General features: G+C 38.0%; 1 protein-coding gene across 1 annotated transcript; it reads right to left on the reverse strand.

Annotated features, from left to right (window-relative positions):
* Window positions 1-1,959: 1,959 nt before the first annotated feature.
* On the reverse strand, window positions 1,960-3,896 carry LOC148846198 (protein arginine N-methyltransferase 5-like). Its single transcript, XM_088953540.1, has 4 exons — window positions 3,746-3,896; window positions 2,389-2,480; window positions 2,255-2,290; window positions 1,960-2,086 (listed from the first exon to the last, which is right to left on the reverse strand). The coding sequence occupies exons 1-4, from the start codon at window positions 3,792-3,794 to the stop codon at window positions 2,012-2,014; spliced, it is 252 nt and encodes an 83-aa protein (XP_088809666.1). The 5' UTR covers window positions 3,795-3,896; the 3' UTR covers window positions 1,960-2,011.
* Between the last annotated feature and the right edge of the window lie 16,190 nt (window positions 3,897-20,086).

The raw sequence follows: 20,086 nt of genomic DNA on the forward strand, positions 1-20,086 counted from the left end.
CAATATGTCTTTGGCAAGTTCGATCTGATCGAATTGCCTCTGTATTGGGTTGTCCAAGGAGGCGATGATGTAACACCGGGCTAGGGAGTTTTTCTCCTCCCATTCCTGATAGTCTCTCCTTCGGGCCTCAGAAGCCCTATCTCCCGGATGCTCTAGGGCAGGATTCTTTGCCACTTTGTCCAGTTTTTCTGAAGCTAGGACCAGCATAAGGTTCATGTACCAGTCGAAGTAGTTTGGGCCCTTAAGCTTGTTGTCATCAAGAAGCTTTGCAAAAGATCCGTTTGCCATTTTCTGATAAAAGAGCAAACATCTGTCCACAACCTAATTTGATTCACGTTCATTTCATAAATATGGCTTTTAATCTATGATCCATTTCCATTTATTCATCTCTGAGATTTTCCTCCTTTCTCAGTGACGGAGACTACGGGTTGTCTCTGGAGAAAACCAAAACCCGCTTCCACTGAAGACGACACATTGCATAGTTGATAAGAATGCAAAATATCATATTTTTCTCTATCAATGTTTAGTCTTTTATACTTATTTAGTGCATAAATGGAATCATTATTCTTATATTTTGATTTAGGGCACAAATGGAGGCGTTAAGTGAAAAACAAAGCTAATCGGGTAATTCTGGACTGTTTCGACACTGCATCATAATTTGGGCACAACTCTCTCATCCGAACTCCGATTGAGATAATTAAAGATGCATTAGAACGACAAGGAAAAACTATACAAGTTTCATGTTTTGAATTTTGATATATACTGACTGTATCAAGGTCAAAATCGGGCCCGAAGTAGCTACAACTGCACTACTGACGTGCTGAAAACGTTTCTTATCCTGCAAGTTTTCATATGCGAAATCACCACTCTCCCAGTTACATGAGATCTTTGTTTTATCTTATTTTTAAATATTTTTTCTTGATAAGTCAGACTTGGAGACTGCTATCTAGAGAAATTTTAAGAGATTTTGTAGGCTTCTCTTGGGGGTAAGTAGAGAGAAAGAAAAGAAGAGGGAAAACAAGAAAGAGAATATCAGACCTAGGCGGCCGCCCCTCTCTTCTTCCTCTCCAATTCTTTCTTGAGTTTTCACCATGACCATGCATGGATAAATTCTGTGAAGGGATAGGAAATCCATCACATGGACACCCAAGATTGCAGAATAAAGGGGGCGAATTTCAAAAATTTTTCTTTCCCTTCAACTGGGAATCGAATTCCCTATTTAGAAAATCATATTTTCAAGGATCATTCTTGAACCATAAACTGAACCAGATCTGAATCAAAAGTACATCAATTTTGATTGAAGCTAAGGGCATACAAAACTGTCTAACAAACCCAACTACTTGAATGCCAAGTAAACCAATAATACCAATAATATAACAAGAATATAATCTAAAACATTGTGTAGAAAGCATAAATGGTATATGTGTATTTTACTGTATTCTAAAACCATAGACAAAGTTCAAAAATACGGAAGGTTAGTTTAGTGTTTCTTGCCCTCCAGGATAAAGTTCTTTTTCTTTTATTCCCATTAATAAGGTTCTTTTTCTTGTTAACAGACTATGAACAGACCAAGCAACTTTACTAATGCAAGAAAAGAGATGTGATACAAGAACCATAGAATTAATGGGACAGTAAAGAATGAAAAGAAGAATGTTCCATTGACACAAACATTTCATTACGCATTTAAAGTTGCTAGATGAAAAGTCTCAATCATGGGTAATGTATTGTCACTCATTTTTTGGATAAACAAAATTTTTGGACCATTTCTTGATTTGTTTGTCTCAATCCTTGCACAGGGGTCATGCCGATCTTCTTTCGGCAATAATCTCCCACACCCTTAAACAGTTCATCTCAGCCAAATGGAAATTTCTCACAACAAGGTAGTTGTTCTAAAAGTTGCAGAATACATAATGAAAAACATACCACATGATAAAAAATATATAATTGCTAATTGCATATTCAAGAAACATAAAAGACTGAAAACAACAAACGAAATTCCAATAATTTTAAGCTATACCTGGATGTATTTCACTGTGTCTTTTTCAAATGTTTCATAAGTTTGGGCCTCCAGATTATCCATGAGAGGCTGTATTGATCATAGGTAGAGAAAAGGCTTTAAATGACATGAGAAAAGAAACGAAATTGCACTCAAATATAAATAAAATAAAACTCCATTTGTCAGGCAAAAGCTAAGAAGGGAAAATTGCTAGTTGAAAAATGATACAAAGAGAAAAAGAAGACATAAAAGGCTTGCCTGCAAAGGAGACTGCAAGAAATCCCTGTAACCAAGCTGGGATAATAGACATTGGGGTCAGAAAAAAAGAATTAAGAATATAATAAATTAGCTGCTAGTTTGTAATATAAGAAAGAATGAAAGAGTTCTGGCACCTCAAAGCGCTCTTGCTCAGGAAGTGGGTCCATCCTCTGATAAAGATACCCAACATAGTCTAAATAAGACCTCAATGGATGTCTATGTATTCCTAAAACACGAAAAACATGAAACTATAATTTCAGGCAACCAATGGGAAATAGCTACATATTAAAATATATAATGGCTGAAAGCGAAATGAGCTCCAGAAATATTCTATGTAGTTCAATCAGTGTTCTGGAAACAAGACATGACCCATATTGATGGGAATAAAATCATTGCTCTATTGATGGGAAAAAAATGAAACTATAAATTTCAGACAATCAATCCGAAATAGGCACCTTGCCTGTACGCCTAGGCGCGTCTTTTAAACCATTGCTCTATTTTATTAATTCCTCCTTCAACTCTAATATGCCAACATACCAAGCTCCACTCCTTTAACTTTCCTTTTAACCTCTGCACCTTCTTATGGAACCTAAAACCGTTCCATTTCATACCAACTAGCTAACTCCACAATCCACCAATCCTTAACCTTTTGTAAGAACCTGGTGTGTAAGCTACATATTCTCAAACCTTAAAGGAGTTAGGCCCCTTAAATAATAATCCTGGCCTAGTTTGATAGGACGACGCTCAAAAGTCATCCTAGGTATGGGTCTAGAGGAAAGGTTCTCCAAATGCTTTTTTTTTTTTGATAAATAATTCTCCAAATGCTATTCTCAGTCAACAAAAAAGATGAATCTATCCAGTTTTGAGTACCTAGGGTTAGCCTAGAAGTTTGACGAAGTGTAGGAGATATGTAACAAAGGCAACTCCTTTAGACCACAAGAGCAAACAAAAAGATTGAAATTTCTCATACTTGTGGTTATCTGTTGATGAGGATTATTGCTTTGATCCGTAAGCATTACCACATTGAAATCCACCTGTATACACCAAGGCCACACCCACAGACCTCTTATTGCATAAAGCTCTTCCCATAATTCACACCTTTCCCTATAAATGTTAGGTCCATAGACATTTATTTGAACCCAAACAAAACCAACCTCCACATTCTTGAGTTTAACATGCACTATAAATCTTCCTATCAATTGTTCCAGGCATACTACAGTTTCATTTGTTCAAAATGTTATTATCCCCCCGGAGCTCCCCAAGTTAATACTGACAGATACAGTTCTATTCTCCATCTTGTATCCATTAAACCATCAAAAACATTCCTGTAAATCTACAGTTTTTCGGAAAGGTAAAAGTAAAATGCAGTATAATCAAAGAAAAGTTGATTGTAGATTTGTGTCCTTGTATAACAAGTAGAAAACATTGGGAAATTTCCCATAACTACCACCAAGTCTTAACAAGAAAAAGGATAGGTCTTCAGAGCCATACCTTCAACATCATTCTCAGCATGATTAGCTGCCAATTCTGAGATCCCCATGGTGATATTGTGTAATAGTTTTCCAGAAATCACTATCTGGGCAAGATATTGTTTAGTACCATTGTCAACAGACTTAGAAGAATTTTAATATGTCAACAGACAAAATACTAAGCCTTCTATGAGCTTTCAAACTAAAGATGCAACAAATTTTGATGCATTGGAACCTGCAAAGCTTTGTAGAGGGATAGCATTGTTATTAATACCAAGCAATGATAATATTCAATTTTTACACATAAAATCACGTCAAAGGCCTTGTACTAGAACATTGCTGATCAACTTATTAACAAAATTGGTTTATGTAACAATCCAGCAAGTACAGCACACTAGCATACTAAGTTTTAACAGTGGTTACTAATATACAGTGTATGCCCTCAAGACCCAATATGCTATGTAGACTGATTTTACTTATGAACAAAAGTTCAGTATCCTTTTTTATTACATGTGTTATTGGGTGTGTTTATATGTAATGGCTCTTGATCTACATTGAAGAATGATGATAATCACTGATTTAATTAGACTTATATAATTTTTGCGTAAACTAAAAGTTCTCTACCAGTGGATAAACACGGGTAGTTGACATGACTTATATTGCCCAAGGATGAAGCAGTATGTCTGAACTGCTAGGGCTAGACCTAAGGTATCGGCATGGACAATTCTGAAACACTGAACCAGACCATTTCCAATGTGCTCCTAGACCTTTCAATTGATGGAGCTATTGGATTGTTGTTTGTAGTCCAAGACTTAACTACAAATTGTGAGTCTAACTACTCTTGTTCATCAAATGGTTGCAGGTAATATGCAAACGGTGAAGGTTTGTGGGTTTTGTTCGGTAGTAGGGCATCCAACCAATATGTGCCCAACTCTTCAAGAGGAGCCCATTGAGCAAGTTAATGCAGCAGGTGGTTTTTCGGGGCAACCGCAAAGGAAGTTTGATCCCTATTCGAGCACATATAATCCGGGATGGAGGGATCATCCCAATCTCAGCTATGGGAATCCACAAAATCACTCGAGTTTCTAGCAATATCAGTCGCACCCCCCTAGACAACAGCCAGCCCAAACTTTTAATTCTGGCATGTCCTTAGAGGATATTGTTAAATCTCTTGCCACTAATACTTTGCAATTTCAGTAGGAGACGAGGGCCAGTATCCAACGTTTGGACAATCAGATGGGCCAAATGGCAACCACAATTAGTTGGTTAGAGGCGCAAAGTTCAGGAAAATTACCCTCTCAAACGGTTGTGAATCCAAAGGAAAATGCAAGTGCAATCATTTTGAGAAGTGGTAAGAAGGTTGAGACTCCAGCAAAGGCAGCCCCTACATTGTCAAAGCAAGAAAAGGAGAAAGACATCATTCCCAATGACGATGGAGTACCCAAGTGTAAGTTTCCACCTCTTTCTGATTATAAACCAGTACCTCCTTTTTCTCATGCTTTGGCAGAATCTAGAAAAGATTAGTTTAAAGATTTATATGAAACTTTTCATAAATGCGAGATAAATATTCCCCTTTTAGATGCTATTAAATAAGTACCTCGTTATGCTAAATTCCTGAAAGAACTGTGTACACATAAGAGGAAACAAAAACTGAAAGGATGTGAGAAGGTGAGAGTAGGTGAGAATGTTTCTGCAGACATTCAAAGAAAACTCCTTGCAAAGTGTAAAGATCCAGGTATGTTCACTATCCCTTGCACAATAGGTAACACTAGAATAGAAAAGGCCATGTTAGACTTAGGAGCTTTTATCAATGTCATGCCATATTCTATATATGCTTCTTTGAAACTTGAACCTTTGAATAAAACTGGTGTTGTGATTCAATTGGCTGATAGATCTAATGCCTATCCTAAGGGTGTAGTTGAGAATGTTCTTGTGAGAGTAAATGATTCGGTTTTCCTTGCTGATTTCTACGTGCTTGATATAGATAATGTTGATCAAACCACTCCTATTCTGTTAGGGAGACCATTCTTAAAAGCATCCAAGATTAAGACAGATGTTCATAGTGGCACACTCACCATGGAAGTTGATGGTAAAATTGTTAAGTTTAATATTTATGATGCCATGAAATATTCTAGTGAAGATAATCATGTTTATTCTATAGATGTGATTGATTCTTTAGCACAGGAAGTCTTTGAGCTTGATGGGAAAGATGGATTGAGAATTTCCATTAGTAAGCAACTTGAGAAAGAGGAATTAACCTTGAGTTCTAATTTGTAGGAGACTGTTGTAGCATTGAATGATTCTCTAGAGTTACAATAGTCAGGTAACATATTACGTTACCAGTTTCTAATGGAAGACCTTTACCCTCTGTTTTGTAGGCCCCTATTCTAGATTTGAACCCACCCATGATGGATGAAAGGGGAGAACACCAGAAGTTGCAACTACAAGAGTTAGAGGAGATTCGAAATGGTGCCTATGAGAGTGCAAGAATTTACAAGGAAAGGATGAAGGCTTTTCATGACAAAATGATCTCTAGGAAGGAGTTTAAAGTTGGTTAAAAAGTCATTTACCATTCACAGCTTCGTCTGTTTCCAGGTAAGTTGCATTCTCGTTGGATTGGATCCTTTGTTGTTACTAATGTTTTTCCTCATGGCACAGTTGAAATTCAAAGTTTAGCAACTTCCAAAGCGTTCAAGGTGAATGATCATAGACTCAAACATTTCTATGAAGGCTTCCAAGTAGAGAATGTGGAACAATTGGACCTTGAGGATCTGATTTATGCTGATTAAAAAAAAAAAAGGGAAGTTCATTTTTTCTTTCTCTTCTTATTTTTGCATTTATAGTTTGGTTATTTTTTCCCTTTCGTTGCATTTCACCTTACATTGGGGATAATGTAAGTTTTAAGTGTGGGGGAGGGTTGCATTTTAAAATTTGATTTAGGTTGTGTTTTAATTCTGCATTTTTTTTGAAAAAATAAAATAAAATATAGTTGTGCTCTTTTTTTTTGTGGTTTTCAATGACTTTTTTTTATGTTGTGTATGCCATAAGCAAGATTCAATTAAGCTTGAAAAGCTCATAACATGATTGGATAAGTAATTTTCCAACTTAGCATTAATTAGTCTAGTTATTTTCCTTGAGAATGGCAGTGACTAAATCTAGTAGACAAAAGCTGGTGAGATTTTGAGCCTTTGGACTGACACATCCACATCAGTCCCACTATTTTCTTTCATGTGAGATATTCTACCATGGATTTGTTTCTCTAGAACTTGCCTTGATTCTCTTCAAGATCATATTGAAACATGCATGTATGAACATGATTAAGGGCATTTTTTTATAAGCTACATAAGCCAAATAGCCTACCTTTTGATAAATTATCCCCTTTGTTGAACCCCTTTGAGCTTTATTGACCTTTGACGTTCATTGTGAACCCATGTTACAAGATTTAAACCCGAGAAAAAAAATAATACCCTTACCCAAGCCATAAAACTAGTGGAGCATTATTCATCATTATGATATGTATGGATGTGCAAGTTTTGAGTGTGGGGGTGTCTGGATTCGTGGCATGGTTATGAATGGTGAAATGGAACATATTTTCATTCTCGATTCATGAGTTCCAATGATTGATATGCTTTGAAAAAAAAAGTAAAGATTAAAGGAAGGAATGGAGGAAATTGCTGTTGATGTTACAAACTATCCATGCCCCTCCTTAAATTCCAAGAAAAAGGGACTGCTTATACATACAAAGGTGGAAGCTATTGTAAAGGATTGTTCCCTGCTGCAAACAAAAAGTGTTCATTTGAATGATCTCTTTTCCAATGCAAGAGCTTTACATGCTTTAAATGCATTAAAGCAAAATTAAAGAAGTTGTTGAATGGAGCGGTTGGTCTTACATGTCTTATGCATTTGAGCTTCAGATGATTCAGTTTTTCTCTACTAGTTTCGATGGCTTTTGAGCTACATTCCCAAATAGTCCCCACCTTGATCCTAAGCTCCGTTACAGCCCTTGATAATTCCTTTTGATTCTTGTTATGCATGTGATCCCAGTGGTGGAGAATGAGAAGATATGCAAGCCTATGGTAGATCATTTCCATTGGAATGAATTTGAGCGAAACACATACCCTTCAAACATGAGAGTTGAGTGTTTATTTCCGTGAGGGCCTACTATTTAGTTTATTCCATCTTTGAGTGAAAACACTTACTAAATAATTGAAAGTTGTTAAGAATGTTTGTTCATGATGTGCTATGAGTATTGAAGAGCTTGGTTGTTCTTTGTTGTTGGCACTGTGACCTTGGTGTTTTTGGGAAAGTGAATTTGAGTTTTGCCCGAGGATAAGCAAAAGCTAAGTGTGGGGGAATTTGATGAGAATGCAAAATATCATATTTTTCTCTCTTAATGTATAGTCTTTTATACTTATTTAGTGCCTAAATGGACTCATTATTCTTATATTTTGATTTATGGCACAAATGGAGGTGTTAAGTGAAAAACAAAGCTAATTGGGTAATTCTGGAAAGTTTCAGCACCGCATCGTAATTTGGGCATAACTCTCTCATCCGAACTCCGATTGAGATGATTTAATGGTTGGAATGATAAAGAAAAGCTCTACAACTTTCATGTTTTGAGTTTTGATAGATACTGATTGCATCGAGGTCGAAATTGGGCCCAAAGTAGCTGCAACCGCATTGCTGACATGCTGAAAACGTTCCTTAGCCTGCAAGTTTTCATATGCGAAATCACCACTCTCCCACTTACATGAGATCTTTGTTTTATCTTATTTTTGAATTTTTTTCTTGATAAGTCAGACTTGGAGACTGTTATCTAGAGAAATTTTAGGAGATTTTGTAGGCTTCTCTTGGGGGAAGTAGAGAGAAAGAAAAGAAGAGGAAAAACAAGAAAGAGAATATCAGACCTAGATTCTCACCCCTCTCTTCTTTCTCTCCAATTCTTTCTTGAGTTTTCACCATGACCATGCGTGGCTAAATTCTGATACTTGGTCGAAGGAAACAGAAGCCTCAGAATCAACAAAACTGTGAGATCTAATTTGATTTTTATTGTTTAATTAATGCTTTGAATATCGAATGTTCTTCTATGTTCATGTTTATGATTGTTTCATTTGATTGCTAGGAGGTGATCGTGTGTGTAATTTCCATATTATTTGTACTTTTTCTTATTTAATTAGTAAGTTAATTAATGGATTTTATTATGTTTTATTTAGAAAATCACAATTTGGGAAGAAAGCTGAAAGGAGCTTGCAACATAGCCCCAGCATGATGGGAGAAGACCAACACGATTTCAGCATGCAAGAAGTGGGCCCCACCAATCCTAGTAGGATTCGGCTGAGTTGGAGGCGTGAGTCACCAAGAGTTTTAATAGAGTCTATTTCTTGCTGTACTTCTAGAAAGAAAGAAAGTCAAAGTCCATCTTAGTTAAGAATTTATATTTAGAGATAAGGATAAGATTATATCTGAATTAAGCATTATTCCACTAGGAAATTGGACTTTCTATTTTTGAGAAAGAACTCCTAAGAGGTGTTGGAAACAGCCCCTCCCCCTAAGGCTATATAAAGGGGGGTAGACTAACAGTCGAAATCGCTCAATCAAGGAGAGAAGAAATGAAGGAAGGAAGCAAAATTCATCCTCTCCATCTAGAAGCTGCGATCTCTCCATGAAGTTCAATTAGCTTTTATTTTCTGGTTGAAGGTTAAGGAAGCTTTGGTTCTACAAAATTGTGAGATCTAATTGATTTTATTTCAGTTCATTATTTATGAGTATTTATATATTTTTTGTGATTCCTTGCTTAAGATTATTTTATTGATTGAGCAACAGGATCCATTGTTCAATCGATAAAATAACCTATTGCTGATTAGATTATCAAATTTGTATATGTTTGTTAGATTTAATCTTTGTGGCAAATAACATAAACCGATTATCGACAAGTTTTTTGTTCACGTTTTGAAGATATATAATCTGGTTTAAACGAACCGAGCTTGTGTGTTCATTGACCAGAATTGGGTCTCTCAAATTCTTAATGTTGTTAATAGATTAAACCCTAAGAGCTTGTTTAGGGCTGTCTATTAATAAGAGAAGCAATCAAAGAGCTTGTTTTGATTTCCGAAAATACAAGTAGAGATTGGCTATTAGAGCTTGTTAGTAGCTATAACCAATTTACTCATAAGCATTTGAATTCATCCTTGCATCGATGATCAGTTGTAAGAACCAAGGCTGAATTTATCCCTTCAACCAGATGATGCCTTTTATCAAATTTACCTTTATTTTATTTTCCTTATCTTTATAACAACCCTCTACTTTATTCTCTTGGAAATAAATCAACCCAATCCCTGAGGAGACGACCTTGCTCATCACTATATACAAAAATATTTAATTCGACCAGAATTTTTATTTTTGGTTTGATTCGACACCCACCAGGAGGCCTACTAGTTTATTATTCATTGCAATCTACTGCTTGGTTAGATATTGGATTCATAATTGTTTGATCCCTCTAATCTGTGAAGCAACTAGGGTTTAATGATATGCTGCATAAAAAAATGTTAGATCTTAGGAAGAACACACGACTGAATTAAATGCAACCACTTGTGCTTGTGTTGTTTAGCTTCATCAATCTCTAATGCTTAAGGCTACTGCTGGATTAAATCTTTAACGATTGTTTAGGGATTGTTTAGTAATAAGGGTTAAGTGGATTGCTTGTTTTCTAATTAACTATGATTAGGGAGATACAGGAAAATAATTCCTACAATGAATATTCAAAGTCTGAATTGATATATCTTTGCATCGATGAACGGTAGTGAAATTCTGATGGTGGATGTTGACTTAGACCAAGACTCACACTACTACATTTGTTTTAGGAGTGTAGGTTTTATTTTTGGGTGCCAACGACAGCACGCCAGTAGTGAAGCAAGATCAGCAAGATGACTCTTCAACAAGAACCGAATTCTTTAGCAAGAATGGAGTAAAGGGCTGATGAGCATGACTTCAGATTGTTTCTTCAGCCAAGAAACAATATCAAGAACTCTTCTTGATCAGTTCCATAGGTGGAGACCGGACTGGGTAGGGATAGCAAGAACAAGGGGAGAATTTTATAGATTGCTGCATGTAAAATTGAGGAATTCGCCTCTATTTATAGTCTTCTTTGGATCAGCCTTCTAATCTAATTAGGAGAGAGTTTCTTGATCCAAATATGATATTTGGATCTGGACTCTTAAATGGATAAGACTTAACTTACCCTTTAGCTAATCCTAATCAGATTATAAATCATATCTAACCCCTTTTAATTAACTAACTTAAGCTCAGTTTAAATTAGGCTTTAGGCCCATTAAGCCTATGTGCTCACTTTCACCTTTAACCTGCTGCCCAGTTGGCTCTCTTTGTATGGCGTGAGACCCTTATATCAATTTATACATCAGTTACATGGGTTCAGCCCGGCCTTTGTTACAAGGCCTAGCCGAATTCACTATAGGAGACAGTGAACCCCTGAGTCCATCAACATGGGCTCTTAATGGGCCCAACATTTACACTAAATGGTCCTTGGGTCTAGCCACCTTATGAAAACACAAGGACTGTGGGCAAATGCAAGATTAGCCCATCAGGTATTACCCTCAATGGTCTTGCACTTAACATCTTAGCCCATATTGATCAAACACTGCCTGACAAGAGATGACCTCTCCCTCGGCTACAAGGAACAGTGTTGCACTCTCTACTCACATGGATCTCGGGAATTAAAACCTTTTGCAAACATTTTGAAACCATTATATATATATATATATATATATGTATGTATGTATGTATATCTCTATATAAATATATTTTGCAAAAAATAACTTTGAACGTTTGAAATCAATTGCCGACAATTTAGGTTTCCATTAGAGAGAGTGCATCTTCGATCATTCACTTTGTCCAACAAAGGGGTTGATCCTGTCACTATGATCACCCACTTAGATGAATTCTCAAACTATCCCAACATACCTAGGTTTTGACCCCCTCTAAGGATCTCACTGATTGGCATATCATAGACAACCCAATCTGACACCTAGTGTAATACCTACCATAATCGAGTATAGGGGTCAGGTGTAACATTCCAATTTTGCCTATCTATCTCTAAGTTCCAGGGCAATACTGGAATTTTGGTCTGGTGTAACATTCTAGTTTTGCCTATCTGTTACACAGTCTTTGTATGCCCTTAGCTTCAATCAGAATGATGTACTTTTGACATTTATCGTAAATGAATAAAGTGCATATTTGATTCATGTTCTTGTGGTTTGTTTCTGTGTTATACCCTTAAACTGGACACTTAATGAGACTGGTGTTAGTTTAGAATGTTCACAGCAGGTGGGTTGGTCTGGGGAGACCTATCTTGACAAGGCTGACACTGATGTGCCACCAAGTCGGTTGGGGTGGCCTGTTTCAGCCGCCAGGGTGAGACCCAAGGCACATGCAGGGTAGGATTAATTAAATCTTTGAATCAGACCAAATTTCCAGTATTGCCCTGGACCTTGTAGATTGATGGGCAAAACTAGAAAGTTACACCTAACCCGTAGACTCGATTATGATACTACACTAGGTGTCGGGATGGGCTGTCTTTGATATGCCAATCAGTGAGATCATTAGCGAGGGTCAAAACCTGGGTATGTTGGGACAGTCTGAGAATCAATCTGAGTGGGTGATCATAGTGATAGGATCAGCCCCTTTGTCAGACAAAGGTAATGATCGGGGATGCACTCTCTCTGATGGAAACCAAGACTGCCGGCAGTCGATTTCAATCGTTGAGATTTGTTTTGCAAAATATATTTTATATGAGATATAAAAGTATATATATTATGATTTCTAAAGTGTTTGCAAAAGGTTTTAATTCCCGGGATCCACATAAGCAGAGAGTGCAACACTGTTCCTTGCAGCCGAGGGAGAGGTCCTCTCTTGTCAGGCAGTGTTTGATCATTATGGGCTGAGAGGTTAGGTGTAAGGCCACTGAAGGTAATACCTGATGGGCTAATCTTGCATCTGCCCACAGTCCCTGGGTTTTTATAAGGTGGCTTGGCCCAGGGACCACTTAATGTAAGTGTTGGGCCCAATAGAGGCCCATGTGATGGGTTTCAGGGGGTGCACTGCCCACAACAGTGTATTTGGCCAGGCCTTGTAACAAAGGCTGGGCCGAACCCATGTGGCTGATGTGTAGATCAATGCTTTGGTCCCACGCCATACAAAGAAGCCCAATTGAGTAGTAGTTTGGAAACAGTTTGAGCACATAGACTTATTGGGCTTAAAGCCCACTTTGAACTGGCCTGTTTTAATTAGTTAAATAGAGGGGGAGGATCTGGAATTAAATCAGTTGATAAGATAGAGACCCACTCTATCCACTCAGAGAGACCAGATCTGAATTCAGATCTGGAAACCTCCTGACAAGATCTGGAGAAGACTGATCTAATCTGTAGATAAGATAAGGGTCTTATCCTTATCACTTAACGAGAGTCCAAATTCAGATAATGATCTGAATTAGGAAACTCCTGATAGGATCAGGAGCTAATCACTTTAAGCTTGTAAAGACTGGAGGGGGTGAACCATCCAAGCATATAGAGATCAAATCTCAAACAACCAAGAGAGAAGATATCTATGCCATCTCCTGCTCTTGCGTTCTCCTCCAATTGCCGCCTCACTGCTAGTTCGATCTCCTTGGTGGGAGAAGATTAAGAAGTGTTCTTGATATCAGTCTTTGGAGAAAGGCTGATTGGAAGTTGTGCTCACTGCCTGCATTGGATTCTTCCTGAAGAGTTTGGTTTGTGGGATGGACCCTGCTAATTCTGCTCCTCCATCCTCTGTGTCATCTTCAGTGGGAGCAGTCTTTGGTGATTTTCTTTGGGCGTGAACACCTCCATTGAGAGATACTATTTCTCTATATCAGGTATATCCCTCTCCTATTGTTTTGTTTCAAATCTAGGTCGGTTTATGGTTCAAGATTGATCATTGAAAAATATGATTTTTCTAAAATAGAGAATACGATTCCCAGTTGAAGGGAGAAAATTTTTGAAATTCCCCCTCCCTTTTCCGCAAGTTTTGGGCGTCCATCTGATGGATCTCACATCCCTTCAATTTGAATCTGGACTCTTAAATGGATAAGACTTATCTTATCCTTCAGCTAATCCTAATTAGTTTATAAATCATATCTAACCCCTTTTAGTTAACTAACTTAAGCTCAGTTTGAATTAGGCTTAAGGCCCATTAATCCTATGTGCTCACTTTCACTTTTAACCTGTTGCTCAGTTGGCTCTCTTTGTATGCATGGGACCCTTATATCGACTTACACATCAGTTACATGGGTTCAGCCCAGCCTTTGTTACAAGGCCTGGCCGAATTCACTGTAGGAGACAATGAACCCCTGAGTCCATCACCATGGGCTCTTAATGGGCCCAACATTTACAATAAATGGTCCTTGGGTCCACCCACCTTATGAAAATCCAAGGACTGTGGGCAGATGCAAGATTAGCCCATCAGGTATTACCCTCAATGGTCTTGCACTTAACCTCTTAACCCATATTGATCAAACACTACCCGATAAGAGATGACCTCTCCCTTGGCTGCAAGGAACAGTGCTACACTCTCTACTCACATGGATCTCGGGAATTAAAACCTTTTGCAAACATTTTGAAACCATAATATATATATATATATATGTGTGTGTGTGTGTTTGTGTGTGTGTGTGTGTGTGTGTGTGTGTGTGTGTGTGTGTTTGTATGTATATCTCTATATAAATATATTTTGCAAAAAATAACTTTTAACGTTTAAAATCAATTGCCAACAATTTAGGTTTCCATTAGAGAGAGTGCATCCCCGATCATTCACTTTGTCCAACAAAAGGGCTGATCCTGTCACTGTGATCACCCACTTAGATGAATTCTCAGACTATCCAACATACCCAGGTTTTGACCCCCTCTAAGGATCTCACTGATTAACATATCATAGATAGCCCAATCTGACACCTAGTGTAGTACCATAATCGAGTATAGGGGTCAGGTGTAACATTTCAGTTTTGCCTATCTATCTCTAAGGTCCAGGGCAATACTGGAATTTTGGTCCGGTTCAGGGTTACAAGAAAACCCACACTTCATGCACCTCAGGTCTCACCCTGGCAGCTAAGACAAGCCACTCCAATCAATTTGGTGGTACATCCGTGTCAGCCTTGGCAGGATAAATCTCCCCAGATCTATCCAATGACTATTAAGATTATAAACTAATACGAGTCTCATAAGTGTCCAGTTTAAGGGTATTACACAGAAACATACCGAAACACATGAATCAATTATGCATTTTTATTCGTTTACAATAAATGTCATCAAGTACATCAATTTGATTGGAGCTAAGGGCATACACTGTCTAATAGGGAGCTCTCTAATGAAGCATGAAGGTTGGAAATTAGTCCTCTAAAGATAGCTATGAGTAGGAAGTCTAGAAGTGAATAAAAAAAGATTAGGATGAGGTCTTCCAATTGCTTTGCTTCCCTCTATGAATTCTTAAAGGGGTGTTATTCGTAAAAGTCTCACTTGGATAAAAAATAGATGAAGGGGAGATCCCTACCACACTTCATAATGAGGAAGTTCCAAAATGCACATTTCGAAAGTGTTAGAGCATTCTTTTTTGTTCTTACTATTGAGGGGATTGGCATTACGTGCAAATTACGGGAGAGGGTGCCTAACACCTTCCCTCTCCCTCCTATATAATGCCTAGAAATGCCTTTAGTGTATGGAAGTATTTGAGTATTTGAGAGGTCCATCACTCCTATGCCTTTCAGCAAGGTGGATCCATTAGAATTCAGCCATGGAATGAACCCTAAATCAATTGGGTGCTCATAGTCAACCAACTAATATGCACCTTACCAAAAATTTCCATCCAATCACCAATTTGCGCATGTGAGGAATACTCTAGATGTTGAGGCATATGTCCATGTTAAAAGTGTCAGAACTCAAGGGGGGGGGGGGGCATAGAACTCGCCAACCTAATGTTCTTGTAAGGTTAAAGCACTCTAGGGAAGCCTTCGACTTGATTCAAGAGGATGAAGCCTTATTGCAAAAGTGGGCAATAGTGAAGGATGAATACAACAAGCAAATAAATGAATTGGATGAGAAGATCAGTGCATTAATGTTATAAGTTAAATCTAGAAAACCATAATCTACAAGCGGTCTCAATGTCTTAAAGAGCCCTCGTTCACTTAGGATATTATGTTGGAGTCGCTACTTCCAAACTTTAAGATTCAAATGTTCAAGAGATATGATGGTACCATTTATCCAATACATCATTTGGAGAATTTCAAAGCTCTTATGCTCCTACACGATTCCTTATAGGTGATTATGTTAGATAGTTTTGTATGCCCTGCCCTTAGCTTCAATCCGATTTGATGTACTTTTGATATTTAGTGTAAATAAATAAAGTGCATGCTTGATTCATGTTGTTTGGTATAATTCTATGTAAGACGCAAAAACTAGATACTTTTTGAGACACGCAATAGTTTTAAATGTTCACAAGCATTGGATAAGTCTGGGGAGATTTATCCTACCAAGGCTGATACTGGTGTGCCGCCAAGTGTTGGGATGGCCTGTCTCGGCCATCAGGGTAAGACCCAAGGCACATGCAGTATGGGATTACTTGAATCCTTGAACTGGACCAGATTTCCAGTATTGCCCTGGACCTTGGAGATAGATGGACAAAACTGGAAAATTACACCTGACCCCTAGACTCGATTATGATACTTCACTAGGTGTCGGATCGGGCTGTCTTTGATATGCCAATCAGTGAGATCCTTAGCGGGGGTCAAAACCTGGGCATGTTGGGGTAGTCTGAGAATTCATCTGAGTGGGTGATCATAGTGACAGGATTAGCCCCTTTGTCGGACAAAGGTAATGATCGGGAATGCACTCTCTTTGATGGAAACCAAACTGCCGGCAGTTGATTTCAATCGTCGGAATTTTGTATATATATTATACAAAATTTATACAGGATCAGCCCCTTTGCAAAATTTATATATATTATATATGTATATATATATATATATATATATGGTTTCAAAATGTTTGCAAATGGTATTAATTCCTGGGATCCATGTGAGTGGAGAGTGCAGCACTGTTCCTTGCAGCTGAGGGAGAGGTCCTCTCTTGTCAGGCAATGCTTGATCATTATGAGCTGAGAGGTTAAGTGCAAGACCATTTAGAATGGTACTTGATGGGCTAATCTTGCACTTGCCCACAGTTCCTGGGTTTTTATAAGATGGCTTGACCCAAGGACCACTTAATGTAAGTGTTGGATCCATAGGGTCCATATGATGGGCTCAGGGGTTCACTGAGCTTTTCAGTGAATTCGGCTGGGTCTTGTGATAAAGGCTGGGCGGAACCCATGTGGCTGGTGTGTAGATCAATGCTTGGGTCCCACACCATACAAAGAAGCCCAATTGGGCAGCAGATTGGAAACTAGTTAAGCACTGAACACTTAATGGGCCAAAAGCCCATTTTGAGCCAGGCTGATATGATCACCCATCTATGGTGCGAATCTGGGATTAAAGTTAGCAAAAGGATTGGGCCTTTAATCTTATCCACTCTGGGAGACCAAATTCAAATCAGATTTGAATCTGGTAACCTCCTGATAAGATCAGGAGTAAGCTAACTTAATCTGCAGATAGGATTAAGATCATCCCCTATCCAAATACTGATTTGGATTGGGATAACTCCTAATTAGGAGGTTTCTTAATCAAGAAGAAAAGAGGAGAAACCCTAAGAGATCATAATCATATTTTGAACCTAGGGTTTTGTGAAAAGAAAATCATCCTGCGAATTGGGATTGGATCTCATACACACTTCAGGAGTTCTCCTCCAGCTGCCGCCATTCTTTCTTTCAAGATTCGATCTTTGAAGTAGAAAGAAATCAAGAAATTGGTTCTTGACATCAATTTTGCAGAAAAGACTGAAAAGATTTGGTGCTCAGAGTTTTCAGTGGATTCTTGCAAAGGATTTAGTGTGTAGGACACACTATGCTGTTTCTGTTCCACATACAGCTGTGTCATCTTCAGCAGGAGCAGATCTTGGTGTCCTCTTTGGGCGTGAACACCAACTTTGGGAGATACTGCTTCTCTGGATCAGGTATAATTCTCTCATTGTCTTTTGGTTCAGATCTGGTTCAATTATGGTTCAAGTAGGATCCTTGAATATTGTATTCTAAATTTAGGGAATATGATTCTCAGTTGGAAGAAGGTAGGAAAATTTTGAAATTTGCCCACCCATTTCGCAACCTTTTTGGCATCCATACGATGGATCCTACCATTCTTTCAGATTATGTGCCAAGATTTCCTAGCTACTTTGAAGAAAGTAGCTTGGTTGTGGTACTCGAGGCTTTGGCCTCAATCGATCAGCTCCTAGGAGCAATTCAATTTGCAATGTGTGATTTTGTGGTCAATTTCATTAGCATTTAACCATGTTAGAAGATTATGGCAAGTTTGATGACATTTGGTAGAGATTAGATGAGTCACTTTGAGATTACATCTAACATTTCAAAACTGAAGCACTCAAAGTCAGGGATTTAGACTAATTTGTCATAGTAGTAGTAGTGATGAATGGCATGAAGGCCTTGTGGTTTAGCTTATCTTTGACCAAGAAGCCACTACAAATAATGTCCAACCTCTTGGCCAAAGATGAAAAATACATCGACATTAAGGACCAAGGAAGACCAACTTGACAGAAAGTAGAAAGAATGGGAAGGGTAGAAGTCTAGTAGAAACCCGTAGTAAAAGAAATAGGATAGGTTGGATGTGTCTTCTAGAGCTAGAGCACCCCACCTAAGGGGTTTGAAAAGTACACGTAGCTCAACAAATGCCCATGACAATGCCTTGGTAGTCTTAATGACTGTATTCAACTACTAACTGAAGTGGATTTTTGTTGACAATGGTAGTTTGGTGGAGATCATACGATTGATTCTTGATGATGACGATTAGTCTGGATCAACTCTAGCTCATTAATGTGCTGGTGGTTAGGTTTTATGGCGAGATAGTTTGACCTAAGAAGTTGAACCAAGTGTAACCTAGGATAAGAAACAAAATGATGGAAGACTGAGTCTTTCGCAATGACCACATAGAGTGCCTAAAAAATCCTGACTGTTTTGGCAATGACCACATAAAGTGCCTAAAAAATGAATAGACCTCTTGACAAGCAAATTAGATATTAAGGGCAAAATGGTAAAGTCACTACTGTATTGACCATAATGTGTGGGCTATGTAAGAATCTGCCATTACGAACAATTTGACTTGCAAAGTTAGTAAAAATAACACATTTATAACGGGCAATGACTGAGCAACAAGGAGTCGCTACGGTTGTTGTGAGTAGAGAATATAGACCAAGGGAGTTGTTACTTCCATGTCCAACAGTTGTTTATAAATAAAGCACTAATGGAGGGCTGGAATTGTAACATTGCTATTTGCTACATTAAAAAAGATAATGGTTTTTTAATAAGAAACTTGTAATTATAAGTACCCAAGTATTAAAACTCATATAAAGACTTAGGTCATCATGTGCTCATTTTTTAAATATTGTTTTAGCAAAGCATCTCATATAAAAGAATACGATCATATAGTAATAGTTCTGAGTTCTACTTCATAGTGTCCTTTGTTTCACATCGAAAACTCCCAATTGACCCAGACAGTAGGACCGTTTGGTCTGAGAACCGTCTAGCCAACCAGTTCCGTTTTACCCCAAACCCGATCCCTGGCCAAAATTCGTTGAATCAGTCAACGACCCATTGACCCGGGTGGTCAACACGTTCAATAGTTTTGGGCCATTTTTTATCTTTTAATTTTTATTGTTAGAATGGGCCATCCATTTGAATCGGACGGTCAAACCGCTAACCTAGAAACCGATGGCTAGAACGGTTCCATTTTTTTAATTTTCGTTGTCAGAACAGGTCATCCGTCTGTTCGAACCGAATGGTCGAACCATTGATCCAAAAATTGGTGGCCCCAAAATGGTTCCATTCTCAGGTCATATGAGTCACACACTTGAATGACATAACACGTATGATACTGCTTAATGAACCTCACACACTTGATTTTTTCCCTATAATTTTTGTTGTTAGAAAGGGTCGTCTGTTCGAACCGGACGATCGAACCGTCAACGCAAAAACCGGTGGCTAGAATGGTTCTGTTTTTGCCCTAAAAACCATCGACTCAAAATCGATGGCATACATATATATATATATATATATATATAGTTAACTCGTTCAATGGTTTTTGGCCATTTTTTTTTTATTTTTGTTGTTAGAATGGGTCGTCCATTCGAACCATTGGCCCGAAAACCAACGGCTAGAACGGTTCTATTTTCAGGTCGTATGA

Source organism: Nelumbo lutea, chromosome 7 (assembly GCF_056320005.1).
Source record: "Nelumbo lutea isolate HS-2025 chromosome 7, American lotus-T2T, whole genome shotgun sequence".
NCBI classification, from domain to species: domain Eukaryota; kingdom Viridiplantae; phylum Streptophyta; class Magnoliopsida; order Proteales; family Nelumbonaceae; genus Nelumbo; species Nelumbo lutea.